General features: G+C 30.7%; 1 protein-coding gene across 1 annotated transcript; it reads left to right on the forward strand.

Annotated features, from left to right (window-relative positions):
- Positions 1 to 1,747: 1,747 nt before the first annotated feature.
- On the forward strand, positions 1,748 to 3,671 carry LOC133694406 (bax inhibitor 1-like). Its single transcript, XM_062115908.1, has 6 exons — positions 1,748 to 1,926; positions 2,167 to 2,310; positions 2,438 to 2,529; positions 2,924 to 3,110; positions 3,230 to 3,385; positions 3,492 to 3,671. The coding sequence occupies exons 1-6, from the start codon at positions 1,810 to 1,812 to the stop codon at positions 3,537 to 3,539; spliced, it is 744 nt and encodes a 247-aa protein (XP_061971892.1). The 5' UTR covers positions 1,748 to 1,809; the 3' UTR covers positions 3,540 to 3,671.
- The last annotated feature ends 19,713 nt before the right edge of the window (positions 3,672 to 23,384 follow it).

The following is a 23,384-nucleotide window of genomic DNA, read 5'->3' on the forward strand; positions in this document are numbered from 1 at the left end:
ATGATAATTGAGGGTCAAATTCTTTAGAGAAGTGAGAGCAATCGGAATTAACAAGCATCACTAAATGATCTATTAAAGATATTAATCAGGAATATTATAAGGTCAAGAGCCAAGAAAATCAAAGAGGCATTTAATTGGCTAATTCAAAATATTTAGGTGAAGACAAGTTCAAAAAATGATCATGTTTTAATTAATATAATCCACACAAGAGAAAGAGTTGAGAAAGCCTAGTAGCTTATGGATCGAGTAAGAAATCTTGATAGCTTATTGGCTGGACAAAGAGAGGTTATTCTGAGCTTAATTTTCTTAATGCACAATTTTACACTAATACACATAACTTTCTATCTGACATTTGGATTCAGCTAAAAGTTTTATAGAAGATTCTAAAAGCCTTTAGTTTATAAGGTTAAGATTTCATAACAATCGGAGTTCGGGAAGACTTTACGATATAACCTAGAAGATATTATGCGAGAATTGCATTATTTTTCTAATTGATTTAGGATTATTTTTTTATTTTATTTAGAATTCTTCTTTTAGCTTTTTTATGATGTTTTATCTAGAATTAAATAACGTTATTTAGCTTGTATTAAGGTATTTTTTTAGAAATTGTATATTATTTAAAAATAATGTTTTATGTGTGGCAATGTTGTTTATACTCTTGATTTTTTATCGAACCAAGATAATTTTCTTTGTAACATTCATCCTTAATATTTTAAATTATTGATTCTCTATAATTAAAGAGTAAGAGTTTTTCATCCAATAACTTCAGTTTTTTAATTAAGATAGTTATTAAATCGAGTTTTCTATTAATATAATTTTAGCTTTGATTAGGTTATTTTATATCTTGATTATGATTTTTAATTAAGATAGTTATTATTTGGAGTTCTTTATCTTCCACAATAAACTAGTTTTCCACAATCCCGTTCCACCAAGAACCCAAAACAACAACAAAGTTAAAAACTTGATCATGGAAATCATGGTGGCATCAAAAGAAACCAAAAGAGATGAAAGAAAAATACAGTAAAACTTTTCCACATCTTAAAGGATAAAAAAAATATAATAAAAAAAATAATAAAAAAATAATAAAAAGAAGTTAAAATATAAGGCCCAAACCTGGTTTATTAGTGAAGTTCATAGTGGCATGTGAGGACATCATTTAGTGTTTTTTTTTTTTTTAATTGTTAACGGTAATATTAATGTTGATGTTGGTTATTTGCTCTGCAGTCTCCATTGATATGACGTGGCAAGATGTTATTGGATGGAAGACGTAGCCTTCGACAAAGGCTAGTGTAGTAAAATACACCGGGGTTTGATTTTTGCTTGGTGACGAAGCGATGTTTATATGAGAAAGATCTCTTGCTTGTCCACATCGCTCAAGCGTTGACCCTGACCTTTCCAGAATGACCTGATTTCCTTAAATGCCCCTCTGTCCATTTCCCCTGCTTGCTTTTGATCAAAGTTTTTTTTTTTTTTGTCCAAAGTAGTAATATTTGTAAATAGTAACTTTATTAATAATACCGAATAAAGTACAAATAAACCACTATTTATATATTAAAGTACAAATAAAAGCATCGATCCGGGGTCAAGTGGAAGCGATACAAAAATGACAGCTGCAAGGATTCCAAGAGGGACAGAATTGTAACTTGGGTGCATCAAAGAAAGGGGCAACATCGCAACTCGGGCATCCAGAAACTTCCTCGAAGGAAACTGCAACCGGACACGCCCGCACACATATATAAAGCAAAGCATAAGGCAATTCTCGAATACACAACAAAAATTCGATCAATTGACTTTTCTATCCACCAAACAATGGACGCCTTCGCTTCCTTCTTTGACTCTCAATCGGCTTCAAGGAACCGTTGGAGCTACGATTCTCTCAAGAACTTACGCCAGATCTCTCCTCTTGTTCAGAATCATCTCAAGCAGGTAACTCTTATTTCCCTGGACACATCTTTTTGGTTTCCATCAAAATCCCTGTGATAGGGGCAATTATGAAATAATAATTTGAGAACAATCGAGCTTTTATGTCAAATTTGCGTCGGATTTCTTGGGTCTTTTTATTAATTAACCAGGCGAGGCGGGTCTCTTGAAAAACTCGAAATCGATTTCAACTGATTATCGATTCCACATCTCTTGGTTCGTGATCTAAACTTGTTAAATTTGCAGGTTTATCTGACCTTATGTTGTGCACTGGTTGCATCTGCCGCTGGGGCATACCTCCATATTCTGTGGAATATTGGTGGTCTCTTAACGACTATCGCATGCTTTGGATGCATGGCTTGGCTACTTTCCATATCTCCTTATGAAGAGGTATTGTTTGGTCTTTTCTATGGCTCTTTTTTTCCTTCGGGTGCAGTCCATATTCATTTTTCTGGTATTGACCTGGTTTCTCTTCTTGGTGTTTGTGTTTCCTTCTTTTCGTTTTTATCATGAGCAGCAAAAGAGGGTTGCTCTCTTGATGGCAACTGCACTCCTCCAAGGGGCTTCTATCGGTCCTCTGATTGATCTGGCCATTCAGATTGATCCAAGGTACATATCACTTGGACGATTTTCGTGTGTATGTTTATATATATATATATATATATATATATATAGGTATCAAACAATAAAGTCTGGGTTTTAGCTGTAAAATGGATGGTAGTGTGCATATTTTTGACATTCTGCAATTAGTGTATTTGTAAAATGGTGATATTCTCTGTTGATGGCGCTTGTGTGGTCACTCACTGAATGAGTTGGTTTAGGTGAGTCCGATGGTACTAGGAAACTTATCGTGCTTGGAATGATGTCTTTCCATTTGGAGGCCCATTGCCTGCATGATACCCATTAGATACATTTCCTTTTGCTAGGACAATTATGCTTATGTAGCCCTTTTTAGCATGATGATGGGGTGCACAGCACTGATATGTAGATGCTTTTCTGTCAGTGTTCTGATTACAGCTTTTGTGGGAACTGCGGTGGCCTTTGGATGTTTCTCAGTAGCAGCTATGTTGGCTAGGCGTAGAGAATATCTTTACTTGGGTGGCTTGCTTTCATCTGGCCTTTCCATCCTTCTATGGCTGCACTTTGCATCCTCCATCTTTGGGGGATCTGCAGCCCTCTTTAAATTTGAGGTAGGGTATCTCTGGCTATGAAATTTTTTATGATCATTTTTTGTAGTTCATGTTTAGCTGCTTTTGTTTGCCTGATTCTAACAGCTTGTTATATATTCTGGTCTTGATAATGTTCACAGCTGTACTTTGGGCTTCTGGTGTTTGTGGGCTATGTGGTAGTCGACACCCAGGATATCATTGAGAAAGCTCACCTTGGTGATCTGGACTATGTGAAGCATTCCCTGAGCCTTTTCACCGACTTCGTTGCTGTTTTTGTCCGAATTCTCATAATCATGGTAAGTTGAACTGAAATGCCCGGAGTGAATAGCCATCATCCATGCCTTATAGTTTTTCTTCTGTTATCATATTCCATTAGCTGATAAATTACTGTTTGATGTGCAGTTGAAGAATTCAACTGAGAAGGAGAAGAAGAAGAAGAGAAGAGATTGAACCTGACTTTGTACTTGCTTATGTAATATGAACCCAGCTCTCTGCTTCTTGACTGAACCAAATCGATGTTAATATTTTAAACTTGTAACTAGTACGCCTGGTTTTATATAAATGCTTGAAATTTGCCTACGAGATGGTGACTGGAGTTGGAGGCTTTATTACTTCTACTGTGCATCTTGGTGTTTGAGACTGTCACCTCATTTTGCAAATTCTGTTTTACACCTGTGCCTATCTTTCTTTTTTTTGCCAACTTGAGCTATGAATCTGACATCGAATAGAATTGTGAGTTCAAAGAAAAACACAAGAAGGAAGAGGGAGGGACAAGCGGCATGGGAGTAATTTAATGCCATTCAACTCGAATCTCTATTTCATCTTCATCAAAACTCGTTACTTAAGTTTATGTCATAATGTGATTTGGTAGAAATAATTTATACTTGAATAAAAAAATTATTATAAAATTAAATCAAAATCTTGATTTAAAAAAATGAAAATTCATAGATTTTAATTAAATACTGTATTTTTTTCTTCAAAATATTATTTTGAATATTTTTATCATACAAGTTTTTGACTTACAATTATTTTAACTTATTTTTATTATAAGTTATTTATAAAAACAGTTTTTAAGATTGTGATTTAAATTCAAAAGTCATGTTAATCAAATTCTTGATTATGTTTTTCTGGTTACTCGATGTATTACTTCCCAAATAAACCAAGAGTAAAAATAGGATAAAGCTCCATTTTCCACCCGATAAAGACAACTTTGTTAAAAACTTAGAAATTGAAGATGCGCAATATGGTTCTAGTCATTCTTTTTTTCTTTTAAATCTAAATCTACACTATTTCTATCTTTGCATTATGTATATATTGTATGTTGTTGATTTTATTATTTTTTCTATGGTAAGCAAACCCGTGTCATGATGTCCTAAAATTTAAAATGCTTAAAAATATAATTTTTTTGGTGATTGAATTATGAGTTAATCAAGTATTCTCAAAATTACTTTCATTCTCCATAATAAAGGAAGATGATAACTTTATGTAATGCTTTTGATGCCTACAAAAAAGTTCCTTACTTGTATATTTAGGAATCATTATATGTTTAAATTAGTATCTTTGTATAATATTATACAAAATATAATAAATACATAAAAGAACATTAAATTCTAAGAATAAAATTGTTTGTTCTTGGTTTGGTGTAAGAACAAGGATTTTGTAAGAAAATGATTTGTGTATGTTGATAATAAAAATTATAAACCTTTTATATAAATAGTTCAAGAAGTATTTATAATCTATGAACCTTGTTTTTTTGTTTAAGAAAAGAAACTAAAGAGTCATTTTTTTCTAATAGCATTAATAGAGAATGGATATTCTTTACTCATGTATTAATAAGAAATAAATATTTATAATATAAGCATTAACAAGGAACAAAAATATCTTACATATATATATTAATAAGGGATAAATTTTCCTGACATAAATATTAATGAGAGACAAATATATATATATAAAAAAAGAAAAAATAGTTAGGCTCGGGTTACAAAGTGAGGTTCAAAGGAAGCTAGACACACGTTGAGCCCAAAGTGTTTGGCTATGTTTTTGGGCTCAAATACGATGCTAGAGTCCACTGTGTGCTAGGTATATGTGTAGCGCTTGAGCTCAAGTGTTGCGCATGAGCTCGCAGAGGTACTGGGCGTGGACACAATATCTGGGCTCAAGCATAACGCCAAAGCTCATGGGAGTGTTGGGTGCGTGTCCAATATCTAGGCTTGGGCATACTATCTTAGTTTTAAGAGATTTGGATGTGGATCCAACGCTCTCTAGTTACAAGCCCGAGCCCAAGATATGTTGGATGCACGCCGAGCATCTGGGCTAAAGCTCCATTGATGATCCCATTTAAGCAAGCAAAATATTATTGGTTTGTTTGCTTTTTGACTTGAAACTTCATGCTGCATATCCTTTTTTTTATCTTCTTTTTTTGTTTGTTTGTTCTGTCCTATTCTAGCCATTTTATGTTTTAACATTCTCCGTTCCTGTATACTGCACTCACCTTTTGTTCTGAAATCTCAATGAGTTTGTTTCCACATTACATTCCATTTTAATGAGATCTCTCTCTCAGTATAGGCACAAGAGAGAAAGGGTAGTACAATAATTCTTCCCATATAAATCTTGATGCTGTGGACTTCTGGGGTCTTAGTTTTGGTAAAGAGAGACAGTGGTACTGCAACCAATGCCCAACCAGAGATTGGGTTGGACTAGGAAGAGGCATGGGAGCGGGGATCTTAGTGAGATTGACCTTTACTCAAATTGAAAACTAGTTGTTTTTGGAGATTACTTTTGCTGGAGCATAATCCTGGTGCTTTCCTATTCAATGATGCATTTTTACTAGTCTGATTGTTTGAACGTAAGCTTTGTATTTATGCTTTTGTCCTGACAAATGGCATTTCTTAGTCTGATTCTATCCAAGATTGGAATAACATCCTACTGATGTGCAGGAGGCCTCATTTGAAGATTGCTTTAAGCCAATCGACATGCAAACTGAGTTTATAATGAAGAAACAGCTTGAAGGGGAGGAGAAATCGATGAAGGTCGTGCAGACACGGGCTTTGCTCGAGAAACATGAAGCAGGAAAAAAAATGCAGATATGAATGATGGGGACAAGGATCAAAGTAACCAGGAGATGGAAACCACCACCAAGCAGTACGCTCGGCTGAAATGTTTAGATTCTTTTCTTTTCTTTCTGTAGTGTGTAACTCTCCTTTCTTTGTGACAAATTTTGGATGTTCTGAGGCAGCATTTTATGAATCCATACTGTGCTTTCTAATATAGAGCAGTGATAGATAGGTGTTGCTTGTTGCAAGAGGCTGTTGCCTGCTCTGCTGTCTCTTCTCATTCCAAGTAATTAACCATCAGTCACCTTCACCAATCTTCGAGCAAAAAGCTATCCAAGAAAAATCTTATATTGGAAACCTTTTGCTGGTATAATGACAGTTTTTGTCCATCAACTGTTCAGATTTCTTCTTCTTTCTCTCCACTCATGATGAAAGATGCAGAAGAAGCTTCATAACACCAGGTCCATGACTCCACAACTAGACAGATAAAGGCCTGTCCCGATCATACATGCATGGGGCCTCAGTGATTTTTATCAAAAGTTGATTACAGACTGCTACAGGTCCCTCCCTCCTGGATGGTTTTTCATTCTTCCACATGCCATTATAACCTGTATGACCCCAGCACACCAAAATTCAAACCGACCAAGATATGAGATCGCCTTTCCTACTTTGCATTATCCAATCTAGGGCTGGCTTTCTTCTCAGTGGGTTTTTTTTACCTTCTTTGTTTTTGTTTATATTTTTAATCTGCACCTGCTATATCTTTTAGGGCGTGTTTAGTGTGCTGAGTTAAACAGTTTATTTGTGTTCATGTTCGTGTTCGTGGTTTAAAGTGTTTTTTATTTAGAAATATATTAAAATAATAATGTTTTTATTTTAAAAAAAATTATTTTTAAAATTATCACATCAAAATAATCTAAAAACATAAAAAAATTAATTTTTAATAAATAAAAAAATTTAAATTTTTTAAAAATATAGATTAACCCTTGTTTCCAAATTAACAATACCTATAGGATGGGGACTGGATTGCGCGGAAAAGGAACCACAACAACCAGTCATCCTGTCTATTGTAAGCAATAAATAAAAATAATTAATTTATCTTCTTTTTTTTCTTCTTATTAAACCACACATTTTTTCATTGAATTGTTTGTTTAATAGATTTGGTAAATAAGAAAATCAATTATTTGATTTATAGATATATTTGATTGCTTTTATAGATAAGATTATTGTTTTATTTATATATTTTGATGTAATAAATTTAAATAAAAAACAGTTTTAAAAATTGGTTTGAAATAATATTTATTATTTTTGAAAAAACAATTATTTATTTTATTTATTTATCAAGATAATAAAATTAATTAATTGGGAGGGGATTTTGGGAAGAATGTTTAGGTAAGTTTTATCCCATAAAATAGAAGAACAAGGGGAACGAAAATTGATGAAAATCATCACAAAAACCATTTTTTTTCTTATCTCTTGTGGGCACCAATAAGTTTCACATATCATTTCTTTTGTGTCTTGTCGAGTTCCGTGTATCAAACGACTTCATTAATTCCTTAAGTTACAGATATAAAAGGATGAAATTAAATATTAAAAAAAAGAAAAAAAGGGGGGGGCTTGGGTCAATCCAAGTTATCTTGACAAGTTTGTAACTCGGGGAATAAAGGATGAGTCAACCTGAGTTAACCTGCTAAACCCGTAGTCCAGGTTATGAGATCAAGATAACTCAGTAGAAAAAAAAACATAAGAAATCACAAAATTAAAAATAAAATAAGTAAAAAAATGATGTCAATCCTTATTAACTTTTCAAATCCATGACTCGGAGCATTAGACTGGAAGCACTCTATCTAGAAAAATCACGAAACTTAATTCTCAACCAATTAAATTTTGAATAATTAACTTGGAAAAAGAATATCAATTACAAAAAAGGATCAAAAATAAAAAATGATAATTAAAAAAATAGTGATCAAAATTGAAATACAAAATAAGTTTTATATTTTTATTGAAGGGTGAAATTGAAAAAAAAAAATTAAATGAACAAAATGATTAAAAAAATTAAAAGAATAAGGATCAAAATTGAAATAATTTTTTTTATTGAAGAGTGAAATTGAAAAGAACAATCAATTTAATAAAAGATAAAAAAACTCAAAAGAATAAGGATCAAATTGGATAAAATAATATATTAAAAACTGGAATTGAAGGATTTAATTGAAAATAATTCAAAATTTTATAAAGAACTAACAACAAAAATTAAAAATCAAAATAACAAGGACTAAAGTTGACTGCCTCATAAATAAGAGGACAATTATAAAATTCAACAAAGGCATCGCGACTTCTAAGGTGATGAGAGAGAAAAATAGGAGGAGAATAAATAAAGATTATCGGCGTCGCTCTGTCAACCCAACGCCACCATGCGTCTAACTAACAAGAAGAGGGCATCAGGACACTTTCAATGACACGGCAGAAGCTGATTTTTAGTTACTAGGAGGTGTCGTCCAAAAAGCGTGAGTGCCTCCCACGTGTTAGCGCATGCATCAATCACTTTTTTTAAAAAAAATATTTTATATTTATTCAAAGATCAAATTACCCCTTACCCAACTCAATTATTATATATAAAAAAAAAACCCGTATGAAAAGACAAAAGTGCCCATACACTCATTTAAATTTTATTACATCCAATACTATTTTAGTTATTTCATTGGATTTCTGAAATGAAAAAAGATAAGCTTAACCCCAAACAATTTGATAATGATTAAATATGTCTTGTGCAATGACCATCGTATTCTCAATAGCCATTTCAATGATTTTTGAGTAAATTCATCATTATATTATTCCGGTGAATAATTTTTATAAATATGCATGGATAATATCTTCTTCAAGACCTATTAGCTTTTGTTAATAAAAAAAATCATCTATTGTCTTGTCCCATTTGCATTGTCCCGTGAGATCCGATATCAAATATATCCTTAATTTTGATGATTTGAAAATAACCACAATTGTCCTTACTGCTTCCTTATTCCTGTTATCCTGATCTAAAAACATAATATACACCTAGGGAAGGACCTAAATTCCAATGAGAGTGGAGAAAAACATCGGAGGAGAAAGGCAACTCAAAAGGTACGAGAAGCTTATCCTGAAGTTTTGGAACGGCGCCTCCGTCGGGGTGGTTTTGATGCGCATAGAATAAAGCTTAAGATTTTCTTACGGCGAGATAGCTGGTGAGCATGTATCATTAAAACTAATTATAATTAGTATTTATAGATTTTTATCTACTAAATATTCTCAAACCATCAAACATCAAATCATTGAAGCATCAGTACTGTTGCACTGTTTACATCCCGAAAATGCTTCTTCTTTGTTCTTTTTTCTTTTTAATCTTGGATTACTGGCACAAATGGAAGATTAGTTGGAGGTGGAGGTGGACAGATCACCTGTTGACTCTCTCGATGAGCACATTCATGGGATAAGGGTTTGAAATTAACAGGAGATGGAAAGGAAGAGGTACTCTAATCTAGATCTGCCGGCCACCCATTCAATTATATATATATATATATATATTGGATTTAAATTCTTGAGAAGAAAGTCTTAAGATGCATTAATGGCAGCCCTCTAGTCAAATAAAAAACAGTTCTTCTCTAGTGGAAAGCTCTTTGAAATATTGCTAGCTACGTGATGGTGCTCTAATGAAGTTTTCAGCATTGATTATTACAGACTTGTAAGTGAGGTTACTTTAAAGTTAATTACGGCGATGCCATTCTTAATTAATGTTATGATTTAATTATGAACAGCTCCCTTGTTTTTTTTTTTTATGGAGCTTGTGCTTTATAATGGTGTTTGGGTTTGGTAGTTCTTTTTTAAAGTGTTTTTTATTTTAAAATAAATTAAAATAATATTTTTTATTTTTAAAAAATTATTTTTAATATCAGTATATCAAAATAATCTAAAAATATTAAAAATATATTAATTTAAAACAAAAAATTTTAAAATTCTTTTAAAAATATTTTTCAACCGCAGTGACAAACACTGATTAATGTTTCTCATGGGTTAAATTTGGTGATAGAAAATATGTCTATATATATCCTCTTCTTTGTGTCACACAGGATTGTTATTTTTGTTAATTATAATAAAGAAAAAAAAAGCTAAAATAAGTAAAGAGTAATTAATCATTTAGTGGGCAACTTTTCATGTTCTTCTAGGTTAATTAATCCAACGATTATACACACACGACTCTTCGACTTTCTCTAACAATCAATTAATCTTCTCCTTTTCTTTATTATTATCCTTTTAGACACTGATGGCTGCTTGCCAGGTTTGGTTTATCTGACATTGGCTGGGCTTTGAATATTCTGGAGAAGCAAATTCATTCCATCTCGATATCTTATTTTTATATTGACACGTCTTTTTTTTTTCTTTTTTCAAACTCTAGTTAATTTGTATCAATTTGTCAAATTAAATATTTAATTTAACTTAGGTTAATTTGTCATACAGGTTATAAAATCTGGATAACTTCATAGAATGCAAATAAAAATATATTATAAAATTTAATTTTTAATCAATTCAATGATGAATGATGAAATTAGAAAAAAAATATTCAATTAAAAAAAGAACAAAAAAACCTGAGTCAACCTGACTAACTTGTAAAACTCACGATCCAGGTAATGATATTGTGATAACCTCATAAAAAGTAAATTAAAATAAATTGTGAAGTCCAATATCCAGTAAACCTCATGTTAAAGGATAAAATTTTGAAAAAAAATATTAGTTTTAAACTAAAAAAAATCCTAAAAAATATTAAAGATCAAAGTGAAAAAGACCTTGATATTTCATAGTTAATTGCTACAGTGAAATATCAATGTATTTTAACATATGTTAGCTACCCCATTACCCCACTCTACATCATGGCTTAGAGCAAAAAAAAAAAAAAAAAAAAAATTTGAGCGGAAAAAAATATATAGGCATTGGTATTGTGTCTCCTAAAAAATGGATCTATACCATGAATTGAACCCTATTTTTATCTATTATTGAAATGAAAACAAACTAGATTCACTTGGGTTAACTCGAGCCGGCTTGCGAAACTCGTAGGGATAATTTAAAAAAAACAAATTGGAAAGGTCAATTCTCAATTAATTTAATATTAAAAGATGAAATTAATAAAAAATAACAATCAATTAAAAAAAATTTAAGTGAACTCAAATAAACTCGTGACTCAAGTCATGCACGTCATTGGATTTAATAAAAAAAATTATCTCAAAATTTATTTTTCTTTTAATTATATGACTGTGACACACGTGATAATTTTTTTATATGAAAAATTTATTTTAAAAAAAACATAATAGGCTCATGGGACCAAGATAGCTAAAGTATATCATCGATAACAAATGGTGAAATTGTAGTTTTTTTTAAATTGAGGGGGGAATGCTTTAAAAAAAAAATAGTAGTCTGCATATTGCAGATTAACTCGTCAAACCTACGATTAACTCATGAAATTAATTGGGTTCAATGATTTTTTATTAATTTTTTAGCACAAATATAAAAAATAATATTAATAAAGACAAAAAAAATAGTCCAAACACGTGGGCTTGGTGGCCTAGCATGCCTTGCCCTAAAAAAAAGCCTATGCCCCTTGGCCTTTCAACCCAATCCATGCTTAGGCCTGACTTTAATTTTTTATTTCTTAAAGGGGGCGTATCATTTTTTTTTTAAGAAATAAATAAACAATGCGCCATCTGTTATTTGTATAAAAGTAGAGGTCACTAGAAAAGTGAGCTCTTAATTTTTTTATCCAAAACACCTAGAAAATATCCTAAAGACTTTAATAAATTTATCCACGACTTCAAACAACAACAAAAAAATAGCTAAAAAAATTAAAATCAACTCAAACCCAAAAGTTTAATATGTCTTTTTCTCTACCCTCACATCAAAAAAAAAGATTGAAAAACGAGGGAAATGAAGTTTGGTATTAAAATTGATTTTTTTTGCAACTAAAGGGACCGACCACTTATTAATTAAAAATGATGGGGAAACTAAAATGAACTTTTCAAATGATGTTCAAATTGGGCTAAAAAAGGTTTAATTGTAAATATAAAAAATTTAAGAATCAAATTAAAAATTTATAAAAAATAAATTATTCCAATCTATAATAATTTATGCGAGAGTGCATGATGCCCATTCAAGAGTAAGAACACGTCACGACATAGGTTTTTTTCTTGTAATATAATGTTTATATGAATACATTATTACCCACAGAAACCATAATGGTTGAAGTTGACATGCAAGATAAGCAAAGGGGCGGTTCTGATGGATTCTCTGTACAATTTCTTTTCTTTTATTGGACAGAGCCGAGCAAGTAGCAGTAGAAAACTGATTGTGAGCCAAATCTGACTTTTGCTGCTTTGTTCTGTAGCAAAACTGTGAAAATGTAGAAGACGCTGCTGCTTTCCTTTCCTTTTTAAAAAGTATAATCTCAAAGTCTCATACAAGGGTAATTCAAAACATGATTAATTAGTGCATTATCTTGAAATTAGTAGATATCTTTTAGGAAATTTCCTTAGAATCATGACTTATTCGTTGGCCTCATTCAACCTGTGTCTCGCTAATTGCAAATCCTGATCACAGTCCACCAATATCCACACTACCATTTTATATCTGCGAGGCTTCCATCACCTGACTCGACCATTCCCATCAAGCCCTCTTGTGTTCTTCTTCAAGCTTCTTATATCATCAGCGAGGCATGAGTAGCTCAGTTTTTTTTTGTTTTTTTCCAGGGCACTGCATGTGAGAAGTTTTCATGGGATTTTGTGAAATTACCAGCTGAGAGTATTTGCAGAAATACCCATATGCCCAGAATATCTTCTTATAAACAAAAATTCTTATACAGGAAAACTCTTTATAATTTGATTATGAACTCCAAGAAACCTTGGTATCTTTTCTTTAATCGTTCCAGAATAGGTCGTCATGAAAACATATTGTCGGTCCAGAATGATAGTAATTGATATTCGATCAAAACAATGACACAGTTTTTTACTTTTTCAGCAAATGAAATGGAGAAACTCAGTCTCTAGATTTCATTGAGTAGTTTCTTTGGATTTTTGGTGCACTGCGCAGTTTCATGAAATTTCAAAATGATTTTTTGCTTCAAAATATTTTTTTTTGGTTTTTAAATTTTTTTGACGCAATTATATAAAAATAAATTTAAAAAAATAAAAAAATAATTTTAACACATTCTCAAACAAAAAGCATTTTAAAAAACCATCATTACCACTGCCTTAAAAAAAAATCAATCACTATTTTTTATTGAAAACCCGTGTTTTAGAGCCTGTTTATTTTTGTATTTCAAAAACGTTTTACTTTTTTCATTTTAAATTAATTTTTTTATATTTTGGATTATTTTTAATGCACCGACTTAAAAAAATTAAAAACTAAAAAAATATTATTTTAATATATTTTTAAATAAAATATTTTTTGAAAACCAACAATATGAAGTATTGATATATTTATTATCTTTCCAATATTTTTCAACCAGGCTTGCAGTCTCAGCTCTCAATGGACAGTTCCTGTCATGGGTAGGTGTGGACGGGCATGAACCATGACGCAAACAAGTGCTATCTTTCTATTAGCTTGTCTTTTGCCAAGCTGACGTGGGTGACATCTACTGGCTCAGCATCTCTGCATCTCCCTCCTTCCACCAATGACACCCTTACACATTGTATAATCGTACCCGTTCAAGCTCTGAGTGGGGTTTCCTGGCCCATCTCTGGTGCATGAACCTGTTAAATTTGGACCTAAAATGTATGCAAGATCATGAGTCACTCACTGCCAATGTGGTCATTTCGTGATTTGGAATAAATACAAAGGGCTGTGGTGGTTATTATAATAAAGACTCATTACATTACATTATAAGAAATAAATTAATTGGCATGGATATTTTACTGTTTCATTTCTTTTAATAACCATATTTTTTTTTTCAGTTAAGTTCTTTCACAGTTATCTATCTTGGTTGAGAATTGGCTTTATAATCCCTGAATCTATAATAAAATTTTAATTGAATCTCAATTTTCAATCGAGGGCAAGCTCTATTTTTCAATTTTATATCTATTTTTGTAATAACTCTTAATTTAATCTCAAGTTTTGTCTAACCTGAGGCTAATGAAGGTACGTCACGAGAAATAAAAAAAAAAGTGAAAAAGAAAGAGACAACTAGCAAACCAGGTTAGTGTATTGTGGTCATGCTCGTGAATCGAGCAGTGAATTTAGCAATTAATCTAGGTTAATCGAGATAGGTTAATATGCCACAAGCTCTTAAAAATCAAATTGGCTTCAATCTTGATTAGATAACGAACATCGATCAAAAAAATCTATATTTTTTTGTGTATGTTTATAGGTGTGTTTTAGTAAAAACACACATTTATTTTTCATTTTTCATTGCACAACCTCAATATGTTTTTTTGTGTTGTGTTGGAAAAATAATTCAACTCACAATAAAGCTCATGACAACTTCTTAATCACCTTACAAAAGAGATGGGATTTCATTGTTCACCATCTTACAAAATATTATGGATTTGCATTCCATTACATGACATTTCCATGTTGTTTTGAGATTTTTTTATACTTCAAGTTTGTTTTTGTTGTGATAATTATTTTTTTTTATTTTATCATTTTATATTATATTGATTGAGGATTAAACTTGATAATTTATGATGCAAGAGCTTCTTAGAAGAAAAAATATTTTTCTTAGTTAATTTTATTATTTTTTATTTTTGTTTTCTTGCTTTTTCAACCTTTTCTTTCTTATTTTAAGAGAATAGTTTCCTATTTTAGTTTTTTCTCTCAATATTATTTAGAGTTTTCTAGTTTTTTTTTTCTACATAAAGAGATGTCATAGACTTTTGAAAAGTGAAGACATGAATGAATAAATTATGTATTTTAAGAGTCTCCTTATATTTATAGTGTTCTTAGTCTCTGAAAGTTTTAACTTATAATAAACATCACAATCCTCTGCTCTTGTTTACATCAATTTGTTTTGTATTTCTTTCTAAGGGGTTATCATGAACTAAAAAAAACATCTTAACATTTTGGTTAGTTCTTGATTTTACAAAAATAAATTTAAATTTATTGTTTGTGATAAATTAAAAATAAGGGGACTAGAATTGATGATGAGGCAAAAATACAAGCTTTTTTTACATTGTTCTTTGATCATTTTTTTTAAAAGAATTTTCCCTTCAGATTTTTTCAATTTCTTTCTTGATCCTTCTAGTTTGATAATTTTATGTGTTTGAAACAATACTTTACTTAATTCATATTTCATTCCTCAACTTTGAGAGAGGTGAAAGAATCATTGAAAGAGAGTAAAGGAAAGAAAAGGCGATTAGTTGGAAATTAACAAAATTTGGTGTCAATGTATTCCTATTGATAAGAGGATGCATGTTTTTGAGCTTTTATAATACAATAATAACAATAATAATAAAAGTAGATTAGAGTTGAGAAATTTTTGTTTTTTTTTACCTATTTAAGGTGTTTTTAGTTAAGAACAAATCTATTAAGATTCTAAAATTGTTTATTAGATGGTTTTAGGTTAAAATAGGTTTAAAAAATAGATTCTTGGATTTTAGATTGATTTTCCAACCAATCTCTAGTAGTTGGGATTTGGACAATCAAACGAAATATCGTCTACTGCTCCACCATAATAAACAATGCATCACTTGATTTTTTAAAGAAAAATTAAAGGTTAGTGACAAGTTATTCATATTTGCACATAAAAAAATTAACATGAATGCAAACAACTTAGCTTTCTTTTTGTTAGGTCAGCCATGCAAGCCCTATCTATGTGGCTTTGATGCTTGACCCTTTTTAATTATTTTTTTGGTGTTTTGACCTCAAAAGTGATCAGAATTAATTGAAATGAAGCTGCTAAACATTTTATTTAAAATATGGGTTAGAGAAAGAGTCGGTTGAAAGTTTTTTATACTAAGTTTATTTGACAATGTCAAAATATTTTGTATGATCTAAATATTATATTTTTATGCTCAATTTTATTTTTTTACCTAAGCCACAAAATATCCTAGACAAAAACACACAAGTGTTCTGAAAATTTGACACACTAACTTATTTAATATACGTTTTTATGGCGCCCAGAGTACTTTACAAGGAAAAGGTTAAATTCGAAAAAGCAAAGCCATTAATCAATTACAGGACTAGCTGATTATATAATATTACGATATTAGCGTCAGTTAAAATAAAATAAAAAAATGTACTTATCAGCAGCAGTATTGCCTCCACTGGTTAGCGAATTTCGTGCAAGCTTAATTAGACTCTGGAATTTCATATTCGAAATGAGGGGTTTGATGAGTTCTTTTCCCCCCTTTTCTTTTCTTTTCTTTATTTTATTTATTTATTTATTTTATTATGAACAATGTCCTTTATTATCCATGCGAAATCCTTGATTAATTTTAAAATATCTATATTTTTTTTTATGAACATGCATGATTCCAGGTTCAAATAGCTTATCTGAATTCTTTTGATCAAATTAAAAGTAATGATTGAAACAACGCACCCACTCTCTTGCTTTATCGTTGACGGATTGGTGGGGATGTGCTTCACTGCCATAGATGGAAAATTGTGTCATTTTAAAAAGATAGTTGAAGTTATTTTTTAAGTGTTTTTTATTTAAAAATATATTAAAATAATATTTTTTATTATTATTTTTTATATCAGCACATCAAAATAATCTAAAATAATCAAAAAAATTTAAATTTAAAAAAAATTAATTTTTTTATAAAACTAAAATGTAAAAATAAACGAAGAATTAGTTATGCTATGAAATCTCAGCTTGCCCGTGTCCGTGTGTGTGTGTGTGTGTGTGTGTGTGTGTGTGTGTGTGTGTGTGTGTGTGTGGGGTGCCCTCTTTTGTATAGATACATAAATAAATAACAAGAGGAGGGAGAGGGCAGACGTGGGGAAATGGTTTTTTTTTGTTTTGTTTATTTATTTTATTTTTATTTTTTCTTTGGGAGGGGGGCGGAAAGAAATTGATTTGTGCATAATTCTATTCTAACTCAAATTTACAGCTATGAAATAAATAAATAAATAAATAATTCGAGGCCCTGATCCTCTCACTCATGTCATGTGCGCACCTAAACTTGTAGAGGCATATCATTTAATTATTATCCCATGGGATTTTGTCCCTTTTTCTTTGTGAATAATACACAAGAATATTGATTAATATTTTAATAAGGAGATAATACAAAGATAATTCGAGACAAGCTAGGCCCAGGATCCATTCAAACCTTGACCAATTAGCATGAGTCTAAGAACAAATCAATAAAAGGAAAAGCTGACCTCTCTCTTTGCCATTGAAGTTCTCTTTGCCTAAAACAACAACATTAGAGATAGATCGATCTCACCAACAAATTAATCTCTATCATCAATGATCTGCCTGCCCAGTGTCACCCCATACTTGTCGATCAATAATTTGCTCCTCTTTTACTACGTCACATGCCCTCCTCTCTCTCTCTCTCTCTCTCCCTCTCTCTCTCTCTCTTCTTTTTTATTTTTCTAATAATAATAACAATAGTCACATACATGCTCACAATAGGTACAACCATTCAAAGCATATTTATTATTGTACAAGTGATTATTTTTTAAAATATTTTTTACTTAAAAATATATTAAAATAAAATTTATTTAAAATTAAAAAATCATGGATGATTTTTCAAACAAAAATCATTTATGACAGTAGTTTATTATTCATTTTTTTATATAAGTAATGTGCGAGCCACATGTGAAAATCCATTACCGTGAATGGAAAGTTCAACATAAAAACATGTTGGAGTTTTGTTTATATATATAAAACTCTATTTTTTTTAATGCATTTTAAATTTTTTATCTTTTAAATAATACGCTTTCAAGCTCTAACATTTATTTTTTCTAAGCGTAACTTTGAGTTTTTATCTCTCCGATAATATATAATTCTTTTTTAGTTTAACGTGGGTGTCTTTTTTTTAGTTTAACGTAGGTGTCCGAGCCAGTTTGCGCGCACCTCGATTAATCCCACGAGCCCTGAAGTTAACGATCATGTAAGCCTTCAGTAACCATCATATGAGCAACAACGGGGCTCAAACCTGAGACCACATAGGGAGCAAACTTCTTGATCCCAAATTTTTATCACTCGACCACTAATATATATATATATATATATATATATATATATATATATATATATATATATATATATTTGATAAATAGGATAAGAGCCGCATTATCAAAGACTCTTGAAGTCACTCATAATTCTATCAAATGGATGGCAATGGTTGTGTAGTGACCCAGCCACAGGAAAACACTGCACACTTTGCAATAGCAATCTCATCGGGTGGTTAATCACCGGGGAGGGGGGGGGGGGTTGGGGGGGTGCAAATGGTGAGGGCCTTTTGGACATTTCACGCGTACTCATTGGTTGTTGCTGAGATTAGGTTTTTCTACCCTCTTAAAGACGCCTTCTGGTTTCTTTATGGTCAATTAATAAGATCACAGATGGCTTCCTACGGTGGATTGTATTGCTCCAATCATGCACCCTATCATCTCAGATGTACACGTGGCGTGATGAAGATCGTATGGACTTTTTGAAACTAATACAACCAAGTCTCGATTTTATTTTATTTTTAAGATTCATGTCATCTAGGCATCAATAAATCTTTGTGATGAATTATAAAATAAAAAAAATAATGGGATTTTTTATGTTTAAATGAAAGCAATGCATTTTTTTTATTGATTTATAAGTAAAATAAGATTGAGTAAAATGAATGATTTAATTGATTAATTTTTTTTAATAAAAATAAATATTTGACTTTTATATTTCATAATTCATTATCTTTGCATGTGTAATTTGATCATTTTCGGGTTAATTAAAAAAATTCAACTCAATTTCTAAAGATTAACCAACAAATCTTTAATAAAAGGTAAAAACTACAATCATAAAAAAAATTTAAAGGATAGAGAATATGTAAATACAAAAAAAAAAAGATGGTGAAGGCAATTAACTGAGACTAAACAGAGATAATTTTGCAATATCATATGGTCATTTAAATTACTCCATGATTTACAAGTTATTATTATTAAATAATGAAAACGAGGTTTTTGTTTTTGTTTATGTTTTTTTGTCTTTCAGTGTGAGTTCTTACACGCAACAATTTAACCTTAAAGCAGACTTTAAAAAGGAAGAAGCGAAGAAGACCGGTCGATCATGGACCAGCACCAGGTGTGAGTTTTGCTTGGGACCCACCTATGCTACTGAATACCTTTTGCATACTTTTTTTTATTTTTTTTTTGCCTACTCTACCCAAATTAAATTAATATTAGATTGGAGACCCGCGGCTATGACGCGAAAAAAAAAAATAAATAAATAATTTTTTCCACCACGGTGAAAAGACCATGTCAATTCATTGACAATGATTTAGTTATTTTATTATGTTTTAAAAATATAAGAAAATAAGTTCCTTCTTAACGGCTAAGGAACATTATAAAAAGATTATATTATTTTTAATAGTTAATTTATTGATTTTTTTAGAAGAATAAATATATGCAATAAATATACATATATCATGATTTACTGAAGTTTTCCTTTTTATATGCTCTAAATTGAGAAAATTACTTGTAACGGTCCAACATTTTCACAATAAAGGACGAATGAGAGCAGCCTCAGAATTACGTAGCAAGCCCAAAACCTTAATTATGTGTAATAAGAGGGAAGGAACGAAAAAGAAAAGAAAAGGTTTTTTCTTCTTCCAAGAAATCATTGCATCAAGATCATTGGATTAAGCCATGATTTTTTAGGCTTTCTTACTGGAAGAACCTTCAAATTGCAAAATAAATAAATAAATAAGCTAATCTTTTATTGTGGCTGTAGACACAAAAAAAAATTATGAATTGGAATAATAGAAATACAATTTTGTCCTTACTGGAAAAAATTGATTAAGCCTATAATTGGGGGTAAAAATATTTTTTTCATGGAATATATTTTTCATCACAAAATTAATGAGGAACAAAATGATCTGAACATATTTTTTTGTTACAATGTAATAACTACTTTGCTCTTAAAAAAATAATAATAATAATTGGGTGAGGGGTTTTTGTTTTTTTATAAATGAACAGTTAAATTACAATCATGCCCTTAAAGAGGCTTCTTCGTCCTTTTCTTTTCTTAAAAGTAGTAAAATTACAAAACTAGCCTTGAAACTTGAAAAAAAACAAAAGCTATTTACGAGGGTGTTTTGGTCTTTTTAAACTAGTTTTGTTGTTATTTTTAGATTTTGTCATGGTCAGCTTGATAACTTTTAAGTTTTTAAATATTATTAAAACAAATTCATCATTTGAAATTTAGTTATTAAGCCCTTAATTTTTTTTTTGTTTTTTTTATTGAGTTATCACAATCTCATATCTCGGGTAATAGGTTAGTCAAGTTAACCATGACTGCTTCAGATTGTTTTTCCTCAATTTTTTTTATGAAATCGATTTTTTTAACAATTTCATACTTTGATGTTAAATTATTAGCCATTGAACTATGTGAATTTTTTGTTTTTCTTTCCGTGGGGTTTATTTCGAGAGCTGGCTAGTCAAGCAAACCCGGGTCAGCTTACATTTCATTCATAATGTTTTTTTTATTTAACTTAGACCTTTTTTATTAGGCCCTTCATTTGGAGGTCTAATTTTTTTATCTTAATCTCATGTCGCGTGTGGCAGGTTAATCGAGTTAACCTGGATTGACCTAGATTTTTTTCCCTTGATTTTTTTATGACCCTTTTTTCTTTTAGTTTCATCATTTTACATTAAATTATTTGTCCTTAAGCATTGTCATTTTTTTCACTTTTCTTATTGTTTGGTTATTCTGAGAGCGGATTGGTAGAGTTAACCCGGATTGGCTTATAGTTTATTTGACGTTTTGTTTTATTGAACTTTGGTTTTTTTACTATGTCATCCTTTTGAAATTTTTTTTTTATTCTGATCTCATATCATAGGTTGTTGGTTCATCCAGTTAACTCGAGTTGACTCAGGTTTTCTTCTTCGGCGTTGTATTTTTTTTAAGTATTTTTTTCATCCTTGACTTTAGGTTATTTGGTCTAACTTTACAATTTTTTTCGGGTTCTTTCGGTCTCATATCATAAGTCACGTTTTGATTAATTTAACTCGGGTATCTTAGATTATCGTCGCTTTAATATTTTTTGTTTTGCATTGAAAAAGTTTGGTCTGATATGCTATGCAGCGCATGCTACCAATCTAGTCTAATTGTTATGCTGCCTCAAGACATGAAGATTTTCATAGTTCATTATTGGGGAGGGAAATTGAATAGGGTTCACTCCCAAGCTAACTTAATTCCAAACTCAACAAAATTTGTCAAATTCATGGGATATCTATATGCCCACCACCATGTATTATAGACACTGTTACGTCCTCTTACTTTTTTTAAAAAAAAAATTTGTAATAGAAACAATATTAGTTTACATATCGCGCTATACCGCAGGTCTATATATATATATATTACTTAATAGAAAATATCTAGTTCATAGAAAAATAGTTGGGATTGTTATTAAATTCGGCTCAACGGGTTAATCTTGAAACCTCTTGATTCAATTTTTTATTTAGCCCGAGTTTCGATCTATTTTCTTGCCTACCCCAAGTTTAAAATTAAACTGTGTATGAATAGTCTTAACGTAATTCAATCGACTTGATCGGTTAAAAGACATTCCAAACTATTATTAAAAAAAACAAGGATAAAATTAAAGAAAAAAACGAAATCAAAAGGAAAAAAAAGAGCTTATGAACAACGAAGGTTTGCTTGATCACCTTCTGATCTTTCGAAGGAATTTGCAATGCATCCAGATCTTGGGCTGACATGGTAACAGCAGTGAAGGCTTGCTTGATCACCTTCTGATGTAAAAGGGCAGAAAGGGCAAAAATCACATTTAGTGGGTTCCTTTTCAAATCGTTTAGCAAATCATACGGTAACAAATAAGTTGTGACCACGAATGCTCACGAGGAATGGTGTCTAAGCATTGGCCTTTATTGAAAAAGACCCATTTAATTTTTATCAACATCATGCCACATGCCACATGCCACATGCCACATGCCACATGCCATCCCATACATAAGACTCTTCCAACTATATATATATATATATATATATATATTTTATCCTTTCCTTGTTGAGTAAGAACCTTCAAAACAAAGTGAAGCCACACAAACTCTCTTTCTCTTTCTTTTTCTTTTTTCAATTTTTTTTTAGCTTTTCTCTTGCACCTTCCTCAACTCATTTCAATGTGCTTCTCAATAATAATAATAATAATAATAATTGCACTTGAGGGTCTAGCTGCAGGGGTCAACTGTGTGACTTGTTCCGTCCCCGTCCCGGGTTCGATCCTCTATGTGCACGCCTGTCACCCCCGCGGTGCCTAACCTGCCCCTGGGCTTGCAGGATGTCCAGTGAGCCGTGGGGATTAGTCGTGGTGCGCGCAAGCTGGCCCGGACACCCCACGTGAATAAAAAAAAATAAAAAAAATAAAAATAATTAATGTATTTTTTGAGTATTAATAAGACCGCTATCTCTTTTATTATTTTAATTGAATTTTAAAATAAAAAGTAGGGAGTTGTTTTTTTTTAAATACTCTATTTTAATATGAAAGTATTTTTAATATGTAATCGAGATGGATATGATTCTGATACATGAAATCTCATTTAAAAAATCACAATTATTTAAACAAAAAGTGAATTTTTGGAATAATTCATATTTTTTTCTCAAAATAAAAATCAAATATATATTTTAAGAGGTTTTTTAAAAAATAAACATTACATCCAAAATAAAGAAAAAAAGAAAAAGTCTATAGTCAACCTAAATACCATACAAGCAATAATATTTACAGGGGTATGGGTATTGGGAAGAATGAATATAGTTGTTTTTTAAAATAATTTTTTGTTTAATAATATATTAAAATAATATACATTATTAAAACGATGTGAAATTATAAAATAAATAATTTTAAATAAATAACATAAATTTATATAAAAGCACTACTTAGTACTAATCTACCCCTCCCCTAACCATTTCACAGTTCAAGGTTAAAAAATCAAGTACTTGCTCACCCTATATATATATATATATATATATATATATATAAACTGAAACCTTTTAATAAACATAAAAACAAAATAAAATAAAGCAAAAGCAAAGAAAGCTCCCCCATCATCATTTACATAA

Source organism: Populus nigra, chromosome 1 (assembly GCF_951802175.1).
Source record: "Populus nigra chromosome 1, ddPopNigr1.1, whole genome shotgun sequence".
Taxonomy (NCBI): Eukaryota; Viridiplantae; Streptophyta; class Magnoliopsida; order Malpighiales; family Salicaceae; genus Populus; species Populus nigra.

What these genes read in the sequence shown, in the direction of transcription:
- LOC133694406 (XM_062115908.1), top strand. Translation starts at nt 1,810, where the DNA reads ATGGACGCCTTCGCTTCCTTCTTTGACTCTCAATCGGCTTCAAGGAAC. An exon ending in GCCATTCAGATTGATCCAAG is followed by an intron (nt 2,530 to 2,923) that starts GTACATATCACT and finishes CTTTTCTGTCAG; the next exon opens with TGTTCTGATTACAGCTTTTG. An exon ending in TCCGAATTCTCATAATCATG is followed by an intron (nt 3,386 to 3,491) that starts GTAAGTTGAACT and finishes TTTGATGTGCAG; the next exon opens with TTGAAGAATTCAACTGAGAA.